Raw genomic sequence first — 21,782 nt, 5'->3', positions numbered from 1 at the left:
AATATACAAAATAGTTGAATGTAAAATGAACATAAAAAAGTAATTAAAATTAAATTTAATAAAAAGAATTTTAAAAAATTGTAAAATGAAGCATTTTAAATTTAAAAAAAAAAATTTAAATTAAGCTTAATAAACTAAATTTAAATTTATTAATATTTAATAATAAATTAAATGTAAATATAATAAACTTAAATTAAAAATTTATTAAAAACGGAAAGTAGAAAAAAATTTATTTAAATTAAAATTTCAAAATTGCAATGAAAATGTTTTTTACAACAATAAATTACTGCTTAATATTCTCCACATAAACTATTTAAAAGTTTAAATAATCTAATTGAAAAAGGTTTTGGCGTAACATAAATGGTAATATATACATACATACATACATACATACATACATACATATATATATATATATATATATATATATATATATATATATATATATATATATATATATATATATATATATATATATATATATATATATATATATATATTGTTAAAAAAAACAGTTTCTTTATTGAATTGTGTTATTAAAAAAAAAATAGTTTCTCTGAAAAGTAGTATTGTTTAAAAAACAGCTTCTTTGTCAAATGGTTTTGTTAAAAAAACCAATAATTTCTCTATCAAATGGTATTATTTATAAAAATAATAACAATTTCTCTGCCAAATGTTATTGTTAAAAAAGAGTTTTTTCTATCTCTTAAAATATTTCTGAACAAATAGTTGAAATTATCTTTTCTTTATAACTTCTGTTGATTTTAAAAATAATGCTTAGTTGTTAGTTTTGGTGCAATATAAAAAGAAACAAGATATGTTTAAAACTTGTGCAGTTAAAGTGAGGATTTAAAGCAAGGCTTTGTGCAAGAGGAAAAAAAAAAAAAGAAATCCAGATAGAGTAATGTTACCCTTCTTTGTAGACATAAAAAAATTGGCTATACAATAGATGCAACCAAAAAAAAAATTGTTAAACAGTTATTTTAGTTTTAACTAATTTTCTATAATGAATTATAACTTCATCCAGTCCAGTTAGGTATATATCTGGACAGGTCAGTATCACTGACCTGTCCAGATATATACCTAACTGGACTGGAAAAAGTTAGATAAGAAACCCATTTGATTTTAATGTTAATATTTAGATGAAAGTACTATTATATAAAAACAGATACTAGAAGCACAAGAAAAAGAAAATTTGAAAATTAAAACAAAAAATGTATATTTATTCTGTAATGAATTGAATTAAATTCTAACAAAACATTTGTAAGAATTTAATTCAAATAATAAGACAGCTAGGTTTTAGAATGTGTTTTTTTCCTTCTTCAGTAGTTTTAAGTGTTAACAACAACTTAACTTCTTCAGTAGTTTTAGGTGTTAACAGCAACAACTTAAAAAATAAATTAATAAATGAAGCATCAGCTTCATTAGTGAGAAGTTAATGAAGTCTGGTCCCCACCACATATTCATGGTGGTACTGTGCTCAACTTTAAGCACATGGTTGAGAGAAGGAAACAAGTAGACTCCTTAACACTTTACTGTATTCACCTACCCCTCACCACACCTTTAGCTTTTGGAAGGAGAATACAATAATAAAATGATAAAATATTTATTAACTTTTTTTCTTTTTTTAACCAATTTTTTAACATTTTTTAAGATTCCTTTAAGCAATTATTCTAAAGTTATTAATTTTGAATAAAAAAAAAAATCCTGTTGTTAAACATAATTTTAATTGAAAATATACCTTTCTAATAGCTTTTGCAAAGAAACAATGAGAGTTTCAAACTCATTTTGAACATTGTTGCCTGCCATATGTAACTTCTTTTTAACAGGTTCATTTATTGATTGGTCACGAGAGAGTTGTTCACAAAGATCATTCAAAGATTTCACTAAAGGTTTCATCTCTGATAAAACTGCAATAGTTTTCTAAATAAAGATAAAACATATTGATCTTCTTAAGTTACCAGAGTAAAATAACTGCCAGGTGTCAGATTGATGATCTTTAAAACATAGTATAACATCATTAATATACAAATTAGTTAAAAACTAAAAAACTTACCTCACACAAAACATTTTTTTCTTGCACTTCACTGAACAATGAATGTTCATCATTTAATGTTTTAGAGATATTATCATGGTCATGTTTCACCTGCTTGATTACTTCAAAAACCTGATCAAACTGTTCTATCAGATGACTTACTAACTTTGATTGAACACTATATAAAAAGTATTCAGACTTTCATTGCCTTTTATTGTTAAAATCACTTAAAGAATTTCTTATTCTTTTGACTGTTAAAATTTTTTTTTAAATATTTCCTTTATGAAACTTCCTTGAACAATTATTTTATTAAAATACTTAAAATAATTTTTAACAAGTAATGATTTCTAAAAAAGCTAAATTAATTGCATATTATTAATTACCATGATTTGGTAATTAATAATATGCAACAGAAGTTTATAAAAGAATAAAAACAATGTTTTACTAACGCATTGCGTGCAACTTGAGCATTTGATTGCAATGTTTTATAAGTATTAATCAACTTTTCAAATGATAATGTTACATTCTCCTTATCTTCACTTGTAACATTATTTGATTGCATAATACATTCATAGTCCACTTTAACAGAATTAATTCTTTCAGTCGCAGCTTCAAGCTCTTTAAAGAATACCTGGAAAAATAAATATATATTATAAATAACACATAAATATGAAATGACTTGTTATATAACAATATTAATATCTCAAAACATGACCAATAAAAAAACAAACAAATGAACATACATTATAATTTCTGTATCGTTTCTTCAAGTCTTTAAGTGTTGGATTCTGAAGAGCTTGTAGCAAAGTTGAATCATGCTTGCTTGATAAAAACTGCAATTCATCCAATATTGCTTTTTCCACCTTACTTAGAGTTTCATCCTTTGAAATAAAAAAAATAAAAAAATAAGGAAATGTATAAAATTAAAAAAAAATAAAGTAACAAGATAAATTATAAAAATTATCTAGGATTTTAATAATGTCCAAAAGACATAACTCATAAATACTGCCTAAGTAAAAAATTTGCATGTAAAGTATTTTAATAATCTCATTAAATACGATACCTAAAAAGAGTTTATATTTAATTACTATTAACTTGATCATATACAATTAATTTGTTCTATAGTGTAATTTATTTCATTATATGTAATGGAATAAATTACACTTTAGAATAAGTTAATGGTATTAAAAAATTGTTTATTTATACCAAATTGCTGTGTGTTTATCCATCTTTGTTGAATCATATAATCAAGCCACCTTATGTAAGTCTTACAGGTAAAAGTGTACTACATCAATACCACACTTAAAGTAACAACACATAAATACATTTAAATTAGTTAATTTTAGGTAGCTAAATTAGTAAATTTCAGGAAGTTATAGGTGATCTAAATGTACTTTTTAAATCAATAAAATAACAAGATAATTAAAAACATAATCAAATTAAATTTTGATATACAAGATAGAACTTAATAATATAATATTTTGATAATAATAAGATAGAGAATAATTAGCGTCAAAACTCAAATTACAATAAAAAGTCTTTAAATAAAGATTTAATTAAAACTTTCTTTAGATTCTTTGCAATCATAATTACTGAGAAAGTTAAAAATTGTTTCTGGTTACACAAATTAAAGTATAAAAATGATCAAAGATTTCAAAACCAAAGTATTACTATAACATGATAAAAGAGAAATGTTTAAAACCTGATACTATCTGAAAAACTGTAAAAAAAAGGTTTTACTAAACTACATTGATATAAAATATGGATTTGTTGCTATTTTATTTCCATTTGAAGGTCAAAGTTTTTTTTGCTCAATTATTTTGAAACCTTATGAAAAATTTAAAATATTTTATGTAAAAGTTTTTATGTAGAGGAAAATTAAATCTATAAAATCAGAAAAAAAAAAAGTTTGAATTTGTAGAATGAATAGTAAATAAATTTAAAACCCAAAAATTGTAATTTGTGGAACAATTTTATATTAATAAACCTATGTTTGATTTCACCAGAGAGTGTCACAATTTTAAATTTTATTCTAAAATTTTAAACAATTTTTAAATTAAATGTTATTTTTAATTTAAAAAATTAAATTATTTTAATTTGAGATGCAAAAAAATAAAGTTAGAGAATAATAAACAACAGTGAAAAAAAAAACAACCTGTTATTATTTCTTCTAATAACTTCTTCAAGAGTAATATCATTCATTTGTAAAATTTGTAAAAAATTATGGATTAACATTTTTACAAAGAGCTAGATTACTGCAAAAAGATGGAAGAAACAAACAAAAACAAAGATGAGGAAGAGACATAGAAAAAAAGAGTGTAGAAAAAAAGAAAGACACAAATAAATATTAATAATCTAATTTAATGTTTAATGTTGTCTTACATCATTTTAAAGTAGTTTCTAAGCTTTTCTTATCGCGTTTCAAATTAGAGCTGATAATTTTTTCTTAGTATTCAAGAAGATTTAATATTGTTCATTGTTTAATTTTGCAATAAAAATTTAAATGTTTATTTGTTGTTGGTTGTTTATTTTTCTAATTTTTACAGCCTGTTTTCTTTTTTTAGAAGCTAGGACTAAAATGACTGATAAAGTAGTTTTTTTATTAGTACTGTGCAATTTCTTTTTGGTTCAGTTTTGTCTTTTTCAAAATATTCTAAGCAGGTTTTATTTTATTTATTAGAGCTGAAGTGTTTATGTACCATATACAGGCGTTGTTTTAAATAAAAAATAGCTGATTTTTTACTTTTAAAAAGTTATTAACAAATAAAAAATATTACTTGTTGCAAAGAAAAAAACTCAAGTTGATTACTTTACCAGTGCTTTTTTTTTTGTGAAAAACGATGATATAAGTTTCTAAGTATCTTTTAATGAAAATTTTTGACGCAGTTTTATAACATAAGTTATAACATGTTTACAAGGAATTTAATTTTTTGTAAAAAATAGAAAAGGAGGAAGAAAAATCAAGAAAAAAAACTAATTTTTTTAAAATTAAATAACTTTTTCAATCAAAATTATTTCTTAATTATAAAGAAATTTCTGCTTTTACCTTTTTGATATTGCACAATCTGTTATTTATATAAAGCTAATGTAACTATTATAAAATATTATTTTTCTAAACTATTATTTTCATTTCAAGCAAAAAAATTAATAATAGAGCTATATCCATTGGAGAAGTTCTTTTTTTAACCATAAAAAAATTCAACTCTTTATAAGGTGTCGTCTAAAGATTATAATAAGCTTTTTTCATTTTTTTGATAAAATGAAAAAAACATCAAAAATCATTATTAACAAAACAACAAACAAACAACATTAAAAATACCAAGTAGCGCTAATAAGATAAAATTTAACATGTATTTTTAGCTTATAATTTTCTTTTTTTTTTAAATTGGGTAATTATTTTTGTTGTTTGTCATTAGATATTGTCTAAATAAATAATGTTTAAATTGTTTCATGTTTAAATCAATTTGTTTAAATATTAAAAAATGATAAAAAAATGGCTTACATGAAATGGCTTACCGCTTATGTAAAATAGCTTACGGCATACATAAATAGCGCGCCAGTTTACGCTTAAAAACAAGGTCATATATATTCTAAAATAGTTGCAGTTGATTTTTTTAATATATTGCTTTACATAAGGTATTTTGATTATAGATAAGTAACAAAATAACAATTAACATTATGTTTTGTTTTTATTGTCAAATAATATCTCTTTAGCATTGCAGGTTTTTATTAATTTTTATTTGAATTTTATTATTTATTATTTTTCTCTTTTAAGATAAGTTCTTAAAAATATGTTTTCACAACTTCAGAATATTATTTTTAGATATTTTTATTTATTTTTTTATTTATTTTTATTTTTTTTTTTTTTTTAAATAAGTTTAAAAAGATTTAAAAAATTTAATTTAAAATTTAAATTAAAAAAAATTTAATTTAAATTTATTTAAAAAATAAATTTAAAAAAGTTAAAATTTTATCACTTAAAATATTATTAAGTAACTTAATAGAAAAGAACATAACTCTTAAAATTCTTTTGTACTTATTTGTTACAACAATAGTAACACTACTGTTATTATGTTTATTGATAATAATGAAATTGAAATGAATTATATTAGTGTTGAAGTAGTTATTAGAAGAAATAATAATAGGCGACTTAAAAATAATTAATGCTGAAGTGGAAAAAGTTGTAGAACTTTACAATATTTATTTACAGGAAGTTATATATATCATAATTCTAATATAAACATTTTATCATAATTCTAATATAAACATTTAAAAAATATATTAGAGTTTATAATGCCTGTCTTTATTTTGAATCACAGGCCTTAATGTTTTAGAATATGTGGTCAAGTTTTTGATTGTGTATGTAATCTTAGGCTAGATCAAGATATTATCCCAACATATTATCAACTGTATATATATTTTTTGCCACAGTAAATTTTAGAAAGCAACTGTGTATATATATATATATATATATATATATATATATATATATATATATTTTTGTTATTTCACCTCCCCAAGGCCCAGAAGGCCACTACAGATGGGAGGCTACTTAATTGTGGTTATAACCCTCTCTCAACTCTATAATTCCGAAACAAGAACCTTGACGAACAAGGCCGCTGCGCGGATAAACAAGTTGAGCGCGGTACTACCAGGGACGTGGTGGGGATCGAACTCGGAACCTCTTGCTTATGAAGCGAGCGCTCTACCACTACACCACTACCGCATATATATATATATATATATATATATATATATATATATATATATATATATATATATATATATATATATATACATACATAATTGTATATATATGATCACAGTAAACTTTTGCCACAGAAAATTTCAGAAAGCAACAGCATAGCAATCAACTTTGCTTACACGATTTAATGTTTTATTTACAAACTATAGTTAGTGAAGTTGTAGTTGTATTTGTTGAAGATGGTGCTCCACCTGCTTCCAGGGAAGTTATTTCCCAAAAAAGTAATTAAGAAGTTATATTGAGTATGTCAGCTAACATAGATCCTATGGCTTATTCACTTCATTTTCCAAAACATTGCATAGTCGATTGGTACACAACCCTGAACATGCAACACTGGTCAGAAATCATGTTAAATTAGCTCATGTTTAATTATTTCAGCATTATGCTGCTGATGCATATGTTAAAATTGAAGAGCAGTATCTTGCTTTCATAGATATAGTCAAAGTAAACTGAGAAGCATGCAGTATGATACCTTACACAAAGATATAAGCAACCTTGGTAACAACCATAATGTTAGACCAGGGTACCTTATAGTTTTCTAATTATTTAGGAAGTCTTTAAAAAAACTTTGAAGATGCTATGGCTATAATAAAAAATGATAAACCAGATCTTTTTATTACTTTTGCCTGCAACCCAAAATAGTGGTATGACAAAAAAATACACAAATTTATTTTCAAATGTTGTTAATTGATGTAATAAAATAAATGGTAACAATTTATAAAATATGTTTATATAATCTAATATGTTCAAAGTTTATATATGTTTATTCTGTTTTTCTATATTTTAAAAGCGGTGTTACTTACCAGTGTGTAAAGCAAGATTGTTATTCTTGTCAGTCAAGTGATGTTACTAAGTTGTAGTATTACTTGGCACCATTTAGTGTCAGGTGGTCTTAATTTCTGTTGATTATTTTTTACTTAAGACACTTTAGAACTAAGACCAAGTATGAATCTTAGTATAATTAGTATCAAAAATATAAATACTAGAATTTGTTTAACTACATTTTTTTTTTTTTAAAGTTTCCTATTATAATTTCTCGGTCCCATCAGATAAGTGCTATTTTTCATATTTTAAATGAAATTCAACTTTACATATATCTACTTTGTATTAAACATACATATATCTACTTTGTATTAAACTCTACTTTTTGTTTTTTATTACTTTCAGATATTTTACGATATCACTACTGATAAGTTTAAGATTATTATAATAACTTCTTACTGTTGAAACATGGTTTTAATTTAGTAAATTTATATGACATGAAATTTACTGTGTTAATCGTTAGCCAACAGTTATAAAGAAACTGGAATTCTAAACTATTGAGGTAAAAATAATTTTGTTTAGTGGTAACATTAAAAAGATTTTTTTTAATGGCTAATTGCGCTATTACTAATTTTTAACTAGTTTATGCTTATATAGTGTTTTTGTCAATAAAAATAATAACTTTAGTTATGATCATAATAATTTATTGCATGTTTTTAACTTTAATTAAATTTAATTTAAATAAAATTTTAATTTTAATTAAAATTTAATTTTAACTTTAACTAAATTTAACTGTTTTTGAATTTAATACATGTCAGGTTATCCTGGTACTGGTAACATGTAACCCAGTACAACCTGTTTTATGTCCAGCTGCCTTGTAGGTTATGTTTTTTTAGGCGAAGGCTAGGAGAAGCCAACTCTGACTTAAAACACCCCCTGCCATGGGGCTCTTGGTTGAGCAAAGGCTAGAGATGGTGTCTTGATAATAGTACTCATTTTAGGCAGACGTTAAATGTATCCCACTACTGTCTTGTAGAAAGCCTCCTAGCCAAAGACTTAAGGGGTAAACAGATTCTATATATATTGACCAGCCTCGCACCCCTTCTTTATCTATTAGGCTGGCTTAGATGTATTTATAATACATTATTTCCAGTTAAGGATGTTGAATGCTGGATCGTCATGACACAATGCATGGGTTTTGCTTGTGTCTCTGTTTTTAATACAAGGCAACTCATTCTATTATCTCCTAATGAGGGTACAACTCAGTTTTATGATTCTGAGGCCGGCTGGTAGTTAGGTTTCCTGAACTCTTCTTACGGTGTATCAGGTAACATCTTTAAGGAATCCTTCCTTTCCAATTGTAGAAATTTATACTAGTATAAAAGTTGTCCTAGATGGACAGCACTCTTCTTCATATATTGTACCTTCAAGGCTTCCTCAAGGTTTTATCCATGGCCCTACACTCTTTTTAATTTACATTAACGATCTTCCAGATATTCTTACATCTAAGGTGGTATTGTTCGCTGATGATACTACCATTTATTCTTGTCTTGAAAAGAAACCTACACTCTCTGATTACTTAGAGGGAGCATTTGAGCTTGAAAAGGATCTCACTTCTGCTACACCAACCACTCTCAGTGGCTGGTTTAACTTTAACTCAGATTAAAAAAATTTCAGTGGCTGGTTAACTTTAACTCAGTGGCTTACTCAGTGGTTAACTTTGGTTAACTTGGCTAACTCAGTGGTTAACTTTAACTCAGTGTTAATTTTCAGCAAATCGTTATCGCAATAATCTAGATCTTCTATAATTATGGTAATGTACTCGATGTCATCTACCCTTCATCTTCTAGGATTAACTCTTAGTTCCAATCTTTTTGGAAACCATATTAATTCAATTGCAAAATTAGCATCTGCTATGGTTGCATCTCTCTATCATACTCGCCACTTTCTCACTCAGGATTCTATTCTTTATAAATCTTAAATTAGTTCTTGTATGGAATACTGTTGCAATATCTGGGGTAGATTTTCCAATGATGCCCTTTCTCTTTTAGGCAAGGTGCAAAAACGCATTGTAAATCTGCTCTTGCAGCCAACCTCCAACATAATATTGTCATATCTTCCTCTTTTCTATAAATACTATAATGAGTACTGCTCTAAAGAGCTAGCATCTCTTGTGACATCTACTAAAGTTTATTATTGTATTATTCATTCAAATAAGTCATTCAATTAAGTCTCATCCTTTTTCTGTGACTGTTCCTAAGTGCTCCAAAAATTCTTATTCGTCTAGTTTTTTTCCTCGAACATTAGTTCTTTGGATTTGCTTCCTTCATCATGTTTTCCTGATTCATATAATTTGCAATCTTTTAAGTTGTCTGTCAACCGTTATCTAGCTCTATAAACTTCATCTTTTCCTTTCATTAACTTCCAACTCTAAGAGTGGTTGCTTGCAGCCTGGTTGGAAGCGAACATGTTAAAGAAAAAAAAAAAAAAAAAAATTTTTTTAACACAGTGCCTTTGAAATAGTCTGCCTCCTCTCTCTCTTTTTACAGAAGGTTTATTAATAAAGGGGAGCATTAATTGGAACACTCTGTTATTACTAAGCTCTTATGTATTTTTTGGTACCATAACTGATAATAACCATGTCTAAGAAAGGTTTTATGAGTCACTAATTCATGATTTATGAATCCTAGTTGTTCTTACAGATTTTTCAAATAGAATCTAAATTTTTTGATAATATCAATATCTAATAATTGCCAAAAGATTGGTCATATTTGATTATAATGATAAATTTTAAACTACTCAATATAGTCACTATTATGTAGAACTCTTGAATTGTGGGTGTTGAGGTAACTAAAACATTTTTAGGTATTGTCAGTTGAAACTTGGCTTTCCTTCTCTGATATTTGCTGTTATAAAAAAGAACCTAATACTTAGGTAATCTATTCCTTTTATGTCATTAACTTCATGCCAAGACAAACAAAAGCAAGCATAACTAAAAAGATTATGTTATATATAGATAAGGCTACTATTGTCCCGGTTTTTACAGAGGAGAGCGCAGCGCTAAACTAATTAAAACTTCTGCTCTCCTGCGGAAAAATCGGGACAGTGGCAGCCTTATATATATAGATGAATTTGTATTTTATCATATTTTTCAGATAATACATACACAACTTAAGTTGTTATTAGTGATTTATTTATTAATATCCCAGGTTGCTTACTGCTAATATTATATAATAAGTGCAGATCACGAATACTCTTAAACAACTTTAATAGGATTGCAATATAACAAACACTCATAAAAACATCTTTTTAATATCAAAAATAAATTTGGTTATAAATTTAAAAAAAAACAAGAAACTCATAATCAAAAATTTAAAAATAACTTGACTCACATGTTTGGAGGATGGGGTAGGACTACTTAGCACCATATACAACTGACTGATATAAATCACAAAGCTCTTACTATCAACTAAGTCATTTATCATATCTAAACATCAAATAAATTAATTTTTAATTTAAAAATTTACTTTAGTTATTCACCAAAGCAAATTTATAGGAAAAAATAAAAAAATAATATAAAAATGTAAATAACAATGAGACATTTATTAAATTTTAAAATGGTAGCTAAAGTGCAAAGCTTTAGTTATTCACCAAAGCAAATTTATAGGAAAAAATTAAAAAAATTAAAAAATGTAAATAACAATGAGACATTTATCAAAATGGTAGCTAAAGTGTAATATGTCTAAAATAGAAACAACATCATATAAAGATAGTTTAGAAATTATAATTTAATATTATTTAATATAGGGTAGATTAAGGTATTATAGTACCTTAAGCAAAAAATGAAATATTTTCATTTTAAAATAATAATAACGGATCCAAAATTTTTGCAAATAAACAATTTTTAGGGATCACTACTCATGGATCAACTTAGATATTTGGGCACTCAAAATTTTTTCTTTAAAACAAAGAGGTTTTAAAAAAGTTTCAAAATTGCATGTATTAGCCAGACCACTTGGTAATATGAGCATTTTAAATTAACTCTAAAAAATAACATTAAGTAAAAAAATACCAACCTGACAATTACAATGAACTTGTAGAACAAAATGATTTGTTTTTAACAAAACATTTCATTAAAAGATCAAATTTTGAGCCACTTTTTATTGAAGCAATACTACTTTGTTTTACGCACACACACACAAAAAAAAAAAAATCAGTTCATTATTTTTTCAATTTTCTCAACTCAAACCATTAAACAATAAAATTACAAATTTTTTGAATTTAAATTACAGAAAGATATTTAGTACTGTTAAAATATTGCAAATATTTACTATGCTTTGTTTTTATTCAAAAAGCAATTAAAACCACTGCAATTTTAGGAATTTAAACTAGGTAATTTCAATGAAAAATACTGGGTAACTTGAGCATGCACATATTACACAAAATTCTTTGCAAGCTTGTTGTCAACTATTGTAAGTGATAACTAATAATAATTACTTCAGAGTATAATGCCACCATGGTTGATGATTTTTTCACAGTAGCAATATCAAAATTATGTAAATAAATATATTATAGGTAAAACTGCTAGCGATCATCACTGTACATCACTTTAGGCTTTAATTAATAATTTAAAAATGTTTTCATATTTCCAGATTCCAATATGCTTTTGTAAAAGCAGACTTAAGTCCAGACTTAAACATTTAAAAACATGCACAAAAAAAAGTTTTTTCATAATTGATTCATATGGACCATAATAGAGCTTAATTGAGTTGCATTGGTATACCATTTTTTAATATCTATTAATTGGTTATAAGGTTAACATATGTACCATCAACAGATGTGTTATGGATCTCATTGTAAATCAAAAATATTATTTCACTAGTTACTCTGTTCTTTATTAACCGTTTAAACAGAAAACACTTGGTAATATCAACTCTAAATCTTGTAGGTTCTATTTTTAGAGCAGCTAAATAATGCATACTTTTGGTTTTTCTGCAGATCTTCAGAAGTGTTTAAAATTGTTGAACTATGCTCTTGTAAAGAGTAAAGATGACGTTGGCAGCATAATATAAAATTGATCTACAAAAACATTTAAATAGATGTATCTTTAGTAATTGAAGGGCTTATTGTGAAACAATGACAAGCCACACTTTTTTCAAAAATGAGTTATTATCACTTTTATAACCATAAATAGTATACGCAATAGCCAAAAAGATATTAAGGCATAATTCTTAAAATTGGAGCTATAATTATAAAATCATCTTACTGTAAGCACTGATTTTATAGATTTAAATAAAACTTAAAAGTCATTTTTCTCAAATATTTGTTTTTGTGGCTTGTCATTGTTTCTCAATAAGCCCTTCAATTGATCTGTAAATATGTCCAAACCCCAATTTCATGCTGCATAGGTTGCTTTTTAAAAAATTTATGCGTCTTTGTTCACAATGGTTTATACTTCTGATGTCATACTGAATGATTACTCTAAGATATTCAATTAAGGCTTTATATAATAGATTATATTTTCTTTTTTGTTTTTCTTTGCTTTTGTATCAAACTTTATAAATTGTGTATTTTTGGGATTCCATTGAATTTAATATTTTCTACCATAATCTTCACATATTTTAAGCATTTAATTCTTCAAATTAAAATACCAATCTTTAAATTGTTAATACAAACACCAAATTTTTTTCCATCTTTTTAATAAGTCCTTCAGTATATATTAAAAAGAGTGGTCTACCTTATTTAACACCAACATTTGTTAGATTAACTATTATCGCAAGATGCTAGATGTATTATTACCGCAACTAATTAACACAGACAAATTAAGATAGTATTCATACAGTTTAAGCCATAAATTAGTATCTAATTTACCCATTAGCTCCATTAATAAAGTTATTGGATTTACTTTGTCAAATGCTTTTGAAGCATTGATTGTAACATATGCATTTAGTTTCAAAGATTTGTTATGACTGATTAAATCAGTAAGAGCAAATATTGCATGACTAGTTAGATCTAAAACCAAATTGCAATGACAAGGCTGTATGATTTTTTTCTATTTGTTATATTATTATGTACTCAAAAAGATACTCATACTTCCCTGACCAGTATGAGTAATAAAATGACCTTGTTATTTTTTGAAATTTTAATTAGCTTACAATTTGAGACTCATTTACTTATGTTCCCTCAGATGAATTTTTAATTTTTATAGTTTTTTGCACAAATTTTTGGAAAAATTTTTTACTGGCTTCAAAAAGCAACTTTTTGATATAGTATTGTTAACTTTTGTAGTTTATTAGGTCTGTTAAATTTGAATTTAGTACATTGATTATAGTGATTTTTTTCATTTTTTTTTTAATTTTTGTAATCATTTTGAAATATTGAATCAAAGTTTTTGCTTTAATATTGTAATTAATAAAAACTTTTTTCATCATAAATATTTTGGACATCTTTATCCCAAAAGTTTTTTTTAATGTTTGTTGTGCTGGTTTTTTCATTCTTTAGTTGCTTCGTCAAGTAAAGTAGCCAGCTCATCAATAATTTTTATTAGTTCATTTTTCTTTTGGTCTTTTTTGAGAGGAAGTAATCTTTTATTGACATCATTGCATTAATATTATTTGTTATTAATTTATAATATTATTAAGTAATTGTTAGAGGAACTTTAATAATAAAATTGGGCCTTGTTCTTTTTATATGGTTAAAATGAAAATCAATTGTTTGAACAATAATTTAATGATAACTGTACCTGTGGTATTGTTAATAATTTTATTGCAAACTGAATCTCTAAATGAACATAACTGTTGCATATTATAGTTACATTTTACATGATTATTAATTATCATTGTGTATTGAATTGGTAATTTGTAATTTCTGTATTACTAATTTATTTTGTAATAGAGAAGAAGTAGAAAAATAAAAACTGCATTAATGAATCATGCCTGCTTTCAGTTTTAAAAATGTGCAACCACTGGTACTAGACTATCATCTAAAAAAATGGAAGTAAACTTGTTCAGAGATCAGCTTAAACTCTCAGTTTGTAATAGACATAATCTGTGCATAATTGGCAAGTTTATTAGATTGTTTGCTATAAAACCAAGCAGTAATCTACCTAAAGAAAACCTCACACAAAAAGCAATTACAGATTTAAAGCAGCATCTTTGGTATACAATCACTACACCGTCAGAGATAACAAGTTTGACACATTTTAATGAACAGCTCAGTTGAACAAAAAAAGATGAAATGATCCGGAAGAAGTTTAAAAAAAAGAAAGTACTCAAGAAACTTGATAATAAGATAGTAAGACAGTTGATAGTAAGATAGTAAGACAGTTGTAAAAGATAGTGCTGATTGATCACTAGAAAAACCAACTACAACTTAACCTTGACATAAAATGAACACAAGAAGCAGTAACATAAATATGTAACATTGTCTTGTCATATTCTTTTTCCTCTTATCTATAAACTTAATTTTGAATTTAGGCTAAATAATTTTTTTGGACAATGTATGATCAAATCATAAAAAAAATTTATTTGAAATTATTTATTTGAAATAACTTTTTTTTTTTTGATTTATACATTTTTATGCAGATTTACATCTAACCTGGACTTAATCAAATATAAGAAAATTATATTGAGCATTTGGATTTAGAATGGAATCTGATAAAAACTACTTAAAATAAAATAAAAATTTTAACCAAACAAGATTAAAAAAAACCCAGCTTAACATACCCTCTGGCTGAAAAACAGGCTCCACACCAAAAGTATGTTTTGCATGGTAAATGGCATTTTCTAGACGAGCAGCATCTCCCATTTTTGATAGATCATTCATGTTAAATAAACTCGGTTGAAATGAATGAATAATTCCATTCAATGCATAACCATCTTTCCATTTATTTGGCTGAAAGCTTTTTATTTCTATACCAGGAAAACTAAATTAAAAAAAAAAACAATTTTTAAATATTAATATAAAACACAATCAAATTATTTTTCTTTAAAAATTTTTTATTTATTTTAAACATAAAAATGATTAAAAACATTTTAAAAAAATGTTTTTTTAAATTTAATTAAGAAAATATTCCCTATTAAAATTTAACATCCAATGCAGGATACACAGTTAGCTATGAACCACGAACGGAAAATGTTTAAAAAAAATTAAAATAATGCCATAAACCAAGACCTGAAAATCATGAATCACCATTGCTTTTTTACACCTTTGTGATAAATTTTATCTTAAAAATTTTTTATAGTTTTTTGTTTAAAAAAATTTGCAATTTTTTTTTCTTTTCTAATTTAGCACTTTTTTGGCCATTCTTAAAAGTAATTTTCTGCCTAATATTTGTCTAATATTAATTGTCCAATAATCTTTGTTACTTCAATATTCTAATACATTAACAAAAATATTATTTTTTATATTTATTATGTTACTAATATAAAAATAAAATGCTTTCACAAATATAACACTAACATGATTTTAGTAGATAACAGAGTCAATACATCTGTGACAGAATCTAGATTCAGTTTTTCTAAATTTAAATATTTTATTCATTTTACTATATTTTATCCACTTAATCAATTTTAATTATTTTAGTAGTATTTTATACTATTACTGTTATTTATATTATTACTTTTTAGCTCATTCTTTTAAATTCACATATAAGCTTAAATGAGAAGCTCATACATAGTTTTTTGTAATGATTCAAAAAGTAATATATTTAATATTATGCATTCATTCAGAAGTTAACATATAGTACTTTGCATGTATTTTATTAGGGGTCAGAAATTAACATATAGTACCTTGCAAGTTTTTTATTAGGGGTCATTAAGTACGTCATGCTAAACTTATTTTTTGAATAGAAGTTTGATCATTTGCTCTCCTGCGCTGAGATTTCTATTCAACATAAAGCACTTTTAAATTTAAATTACTTTAAATCTCTATGTAGTAGCCAATAATATTTTAAAGTTATATTTAGTTTGATTTACTGAATGAATAAAGTACATCACAGTAAATTTACCAATAAACTAAATAAAAACAACCAGTTAAGTTACTACAGTAATTTAAAGTTACTCAACTATTAAATATGCCTAATATACTCAAAGACTCGCAAAAGTTAGCCATACAAACATTTTTATTTATATCTTATATGTTGTTAAAACATAATATAAGCTTTTAACAAAAAAATTTTTAACAATGAATCTCGAAAAGAATATGAAAAAGGAGATACCATTTTTTAATACTTTCTTTTTATTCAAAGTGTTATCAAGATTAAACATTTTCTATAAATACACAAGTTGTTTTTAGGAATTTTTTTAAAAAAGAAATCTATATGAACAAAAGAATTTTAGTCCACTAAAATTCTCTTATTCAAATAGTTTTACAATTGATACTAGAAATTAAAAAGAAATTGGAAAAATTTAAAAGAATGTTAACATTCAATAATTATAAATTTAATTGCAGGGGCCTCTGCAATACCCAGTAGCATAGCGAGGATCATTCCTGAAAGTTAAACGTTAATCTAACTAAAGTAACAATATTTTAGAACAGATTTAAAACATGGTGCAAGTGAGGAAGAAAATTTTATTTAAATCACAAACATTTTGAATAGTTTATTATTTTTTGTTTCTTGAAAATAGTTTTATAAGTAGAACCATTCTATTGCAAACATTAAACCAGTGATTATTAGAAAAGTTAAACCAAAAATTAAATGGTAACAAATTTAAATTAAAAAATATAAATTATTTTACTTCTGTTCAAAGAAATTTTTTCTAAAAAAATAATTTAAGTATATACTTAAACTTAAGGAAATATAATTTGATTTACTAAACCAAATTTTTTTAGGTTTAATAAATCAAAAAATGCAACCCCCCATGCAAATCCACAAAGTAGCAACAGGGATTTGGGCAGCTGTATAAAAAAAAAAATTTTCACAGATTTTTTTGCATTAATTCAAGCCCTGAGGTCTTTTTTTTTATTGTTTTATTTATTTTTATCAATTATTTTGATAAACTTATATCCAAACATTCTTTGTATAACAAGAAATGAAATGCCAAAATTTTAGGTGTGTATCTTCTTTTTAGAAAAGAAGGAAGAGAAGAACAAAAAATATAAAACTAAAAATTTCCTAAATATTATCATTAGTTTCAATTACTAAAGATTTATCCAATATAAGTGTTGAATAGTGCAATTAATTAGCAATATTATTTCAAAATACAATATGTAAGCAAAGATAAAGTACCTCTTAAGTATATATTGACACCAATCAAGCAATGCTTTTTCTGCATTTTTACTGTTGTCACCTTTCATAGCTTCAACAATCTTTAAATAAGATACCAAATTATATAATCAAAAATATTTGGTAATCTTTAAGAAAAGAAAATATTATATGTAAAACTATTACAGAGGTTAGTTAAAAAAATTTTAATTGAAGCCATGAAAAAAAACTAGATTAAAAAAAACATCAAATTAAAACCACAATATAAAAATAAACTAGATTAAAAAACAATAGACAAAAAAAATTATTCTATGTAAAAAGTACTTAAACATAAATTAAACAAACCTGGAATCTATACATTATATTCCAACATAAACCCATTGTTGTCAGCTGATCCCCATCTACTAAGCTATTGGCATGTATTCCAATCAACTTCACCTATCACACACAAAAAATTTATAATAAATAAAATACTTAATGTATTATCAATTAGATCTATTAATGTATTTTATTATACTTTATAAATTTGTTACATTTAGTTTAAATATTATATATTAGTATTAAACTGGGTTGTATCAAAAATATCAAGAGATAAGTGGCATCCCATAAAAATGTTTGAGCGGCATTCCACCTTAAGTGGTCATAAGCTTTATAAGTAAATAGTTAAAATAAAAACATGATAACATTAAATGTAATATACAAATATATATATATATAAAAATACATTATATATAAAAAGTATTATATATATATATATATATATATATATATATATATATATATATATATATATATATATATATATATATATATATGTAATAAAATTGGTTTTCTTACATTGTATTCTCTTAAAACATTTAGTGCATTGTTGTGGTTATTAACATGATGAAGTCTCATGTTTCCTTTAACAGGTTTCTAAATAAAATTATCTAAATAAAGTATTAAATTACATTAGAAATTATAAATATTTTGACTTTACCAAAGCTTAAATCTCTAACGTTAAACATTCAACAAAAAATATATACAGGATCATTCCATATGATGAGTCAGTTTTTAAAAAAATTTAAACTAAATTAGAATGTGGATTAGAAGTGGATTTTTAAAAAATAAATAGTACATTAAAAATTTTTTTGACTCAGTCAATTATATTTATGCACATGTAAGAGATGTTTAAAATTTTGTAGCCATTTTTAATGCTTTTTTTTTTTTTTGCAATCTTCTTTTGTTGGTATGTTATTAAAAAAGGTATTTCTCATTGTCATCGACTATTATAAGAAATTTAGTTTTTTTTATACAACCTAAATTTTAGTTTATTTATACAACCTAAATTTCATTTTTTTTATTAAAAAATATTTAGCAAAAGCAATTTAGTTAAAATGAATATCTATGTAAAATTTTTTTTATAAAATCATTGTCTGGAAAAAAGTAAAATAGGTTTTTTTTTGCACAACCTAACAGTTGTTTTGATGTTGAAATGTGTCAGCAAAGCAGATTTAATTTAAAAAACTTTAATTAAAATAAGTTAGATTTAATTTAAAAAAGTTACAAAGAGAAATTTAAATAATTGATATAAATGGGTATGAACTTATTTAAAATATCTTTTTTTTTACATATTTTTTATACCATAATACACGCAGCATAATATAAAATATAAAATCATACATATAAAAACATTAAAGTTCTTATTAGAGAAAATCTCAAATTTAATCTCACAAATCTTGCAACTTTACACTTAAATATATAAAGTAAAATTTATTTGAAAATTAAATACAAAAATGAAAATTGATCTCATAAACATTGGTAAGTATTCAAATTAGTTTGAACATAACTCTTCTAGAGTACACAACTAAAAAAGGTCTGCTTAGTTATCCATTAAACACAAAGAACCTTTAAGCAAATAAAACTTTTAAACAGAAAATATTTGAAGCTTTTAAATTCAAGAGCATAATTCAATTTGCATAATCATCAACATCATATTAATATAAATATCAACAAGCAACACTTTTCAGTTTCTTCTCGCTTACTCTTTTTAAAACATTTGCTTTGCTGACCAATTTAATATTGTTTTTGTTTTAATTTTTATTAAAAACTTGTGTTTTTTATTCATTAACTTTCATAAGAACTTTGTGTAAAGTGTTTATTTTTAAAAACTTTAGCTAAAATATACCTTGAAAATTCTTAAAATGTAATGTTATCTGATAGTACAATATTCTGTTTTACATAAAAGGGTAGCTAGCAAAAAGTCGCAGTGATTTTTTGCTAACTTTTATATAAAACATAAACAAAAAATGAAAAACAATTATAATATAATTTAAATATACTTGCTCTAATAAATAATTAAAAAATTCTATTTTCAAGTTGTTAAAAGTAGTCTACAAATAACTTAAACAGGTTTGTTTAACTTTTTGTGGCCGTAGAACCGCCACTGTATTACTATTATTATTATTGCTATTATTATTATTATCATATATATATATATATATATATATATATATATATATATATATATATATATATATATATATATATATATACCACTTGGGTAAAATCACAGATTTCTCATTTTTCTCATTTTGAGAAAAATGAAATTTTTAAGTATTTAATTAAAAGTATTTTTTTATGATACTTTAGTCTTACCACAATATATTAATGTAGTCTTTCAGCTATATACAAAAAGTATTTATTCACAGTGTTCATTTGAAGACAAGATTTCAGACATTCTGTGATTTTTTCATTGTAAATTCAACATCTCATATACTAGCTTATTTTTAACTTTTAAGAGCACTTATTTTCCTAAAAGTTATGGTAGCAATATACAATATACAATCACAAAATACTAAGATGTTTGTGAAGGGATGTTAAAGCCTTTTGTGAATAAAAATTATTAGGCCATGTCAAATAATGATGATTATGACAATTGTCATCATCATCTTCTCACCATATGATTACCATCATTATTATGACTGTTAAAAATGATAGCCTTATGATAGAAACAAATTGGTATAGTTTAGAAGTTTTACAGAAAAAAATATTTAAAATACTAAAAAAAAATAAAAACATAAAATCAAAACAAAACAGAAATTTTTCAGAGAAAAATTCAAAAGCCTGTCAAAAATAGATTTAGTATTTACAATAAAGTTTAACTTTAATTTTTCCTTTCCATTTAAAGTAATTAAATAATAAAAACCAGTTTTCTTCCAGTGAGAACTTCCAATAATTTCAGTAAGGTTGTTCCATCTCTTAAATCTTTAAACAGGTCATTCACCTGAACAGAATCTGGGAACTGAAAAAAAAAAAAAGAAGAGAAAATGTAAATACTATCCAATGATATTTTTAAAACAAATAAATTTTGAAATATACAACAAAATTGAAAATTAAACTTTGTTTCAATTTTTTATTTTAATGGAAAAAGAAATTAAATCCAAAACCTGCCACATAAAAGTTTTAGATTAATAAATAAAGTAATGTAAATCAACTAAAGATTTAGAGATTTCTACAGGCAGGTTTTGTGCAAAAAGCATAAAGGCAAAAAGTTTTAACTTTTTTAAGGTTTTTTTGCTTAACGCTTTTTATGCAATTGCAATAAAAGTAACTTATTAAAATGTTTGCAGTATAGGATAGGATATTATAGTATAGTATCAATGCGGTGCTGTAACTTTTTGGGGCCTTTAAAAAATTTTTTTCAACTTTATTGAATTCATTTTTATTGGGTTTTATTTTTAAAAAAAAAGTTACACAAAGAAATTATAAATCAATTTTAATAGACCTTATGCGGTTGCATTTTCTATCGACAAAAATTATACGATTCGAATTGTTCTTGCAATGAATCTTTTATTTTATCGATTAGTTTATTAAAATAAGATTCTTTAAACTTATCTTCAGCCGTTTGAGTTAGATGGTTATACTCACCGTCAATTTCAGAAACAAGATCACGTATATCATTATTGGTTCAATTTCTTCATTCGGTATATCAATAATGTAATATTTCTCATTTGCTTTATTTTTATGGTCTGTAC

At 24.4% G+C, this 21,782-nt stretch overlaps 1 protein-coding gene across 2 annotated transcripts in view; it reads right to left on the bottom strand.

Annotated features, from left to right (window-relative positions):
• LOC105844135 (interaptin) overlaps positions 1-21,782 on the bottom strand; it is a 106,145-nt gene that overhangs the window by 60,948 nt on the left and 23,415 nt on the right. For both annotated transcript variants that reach the window (XM_065793068.1, XM_065793067.1), the window contains 10 exons: positions 20,954-21,049; positions 18,604-18,681; positions 18,112-18,204; positions 17,791-17,870; positions 15,287-15,486; positions 10,955-11,049; positions 2,779-2,916; positions 2,485-2,666; positions 2,057-2,213; positions 1,742-1,923 (listed from right to left, as the gene is read on the bottom strand). In XM_065793068.1, coding sequence (XP_065649140.1) covers positions 1,742-1,923; positions 2,057-2,213; positions 2,485-2,666; positions 2,779-2,916; positions 10,955-11,049; positions 15,287-15,486; positions 17,791-17,870; positions 18,112-18,204; positions 18,604-18,681; positions 20,954-21,049 — 1,301 coding nt within the window. The remainder of the gene's footprint in view (positions 1-1,741; positions 1,924-2,056; positions 2,214-2,484; positions 2,667-2,778; positions 2,917-10,954; positions 11,050-15,286; positions 15,487-17,790; positions 17,871-18,111; positions 18,205-18,603; positions 18,682-20,953; positions 21,050-21,782) is intronic.

This window comes from Hydra vulgaris, chromosome 03, assembly GCF_038396675.1.
Source record: "Hydra vulgaris chromosome 03, alternate assembly HydraT2T_AEP".
Lineage (NCBI taxonomy): Eukaryota > Metazoa > Cnidaria > Hydrozoa > Anthoathecata > Hydridae > Hydra > Hydra vulgaris.
This window is presented reverse-complemented; position numbering and strand designations above follow the sequence as displayed.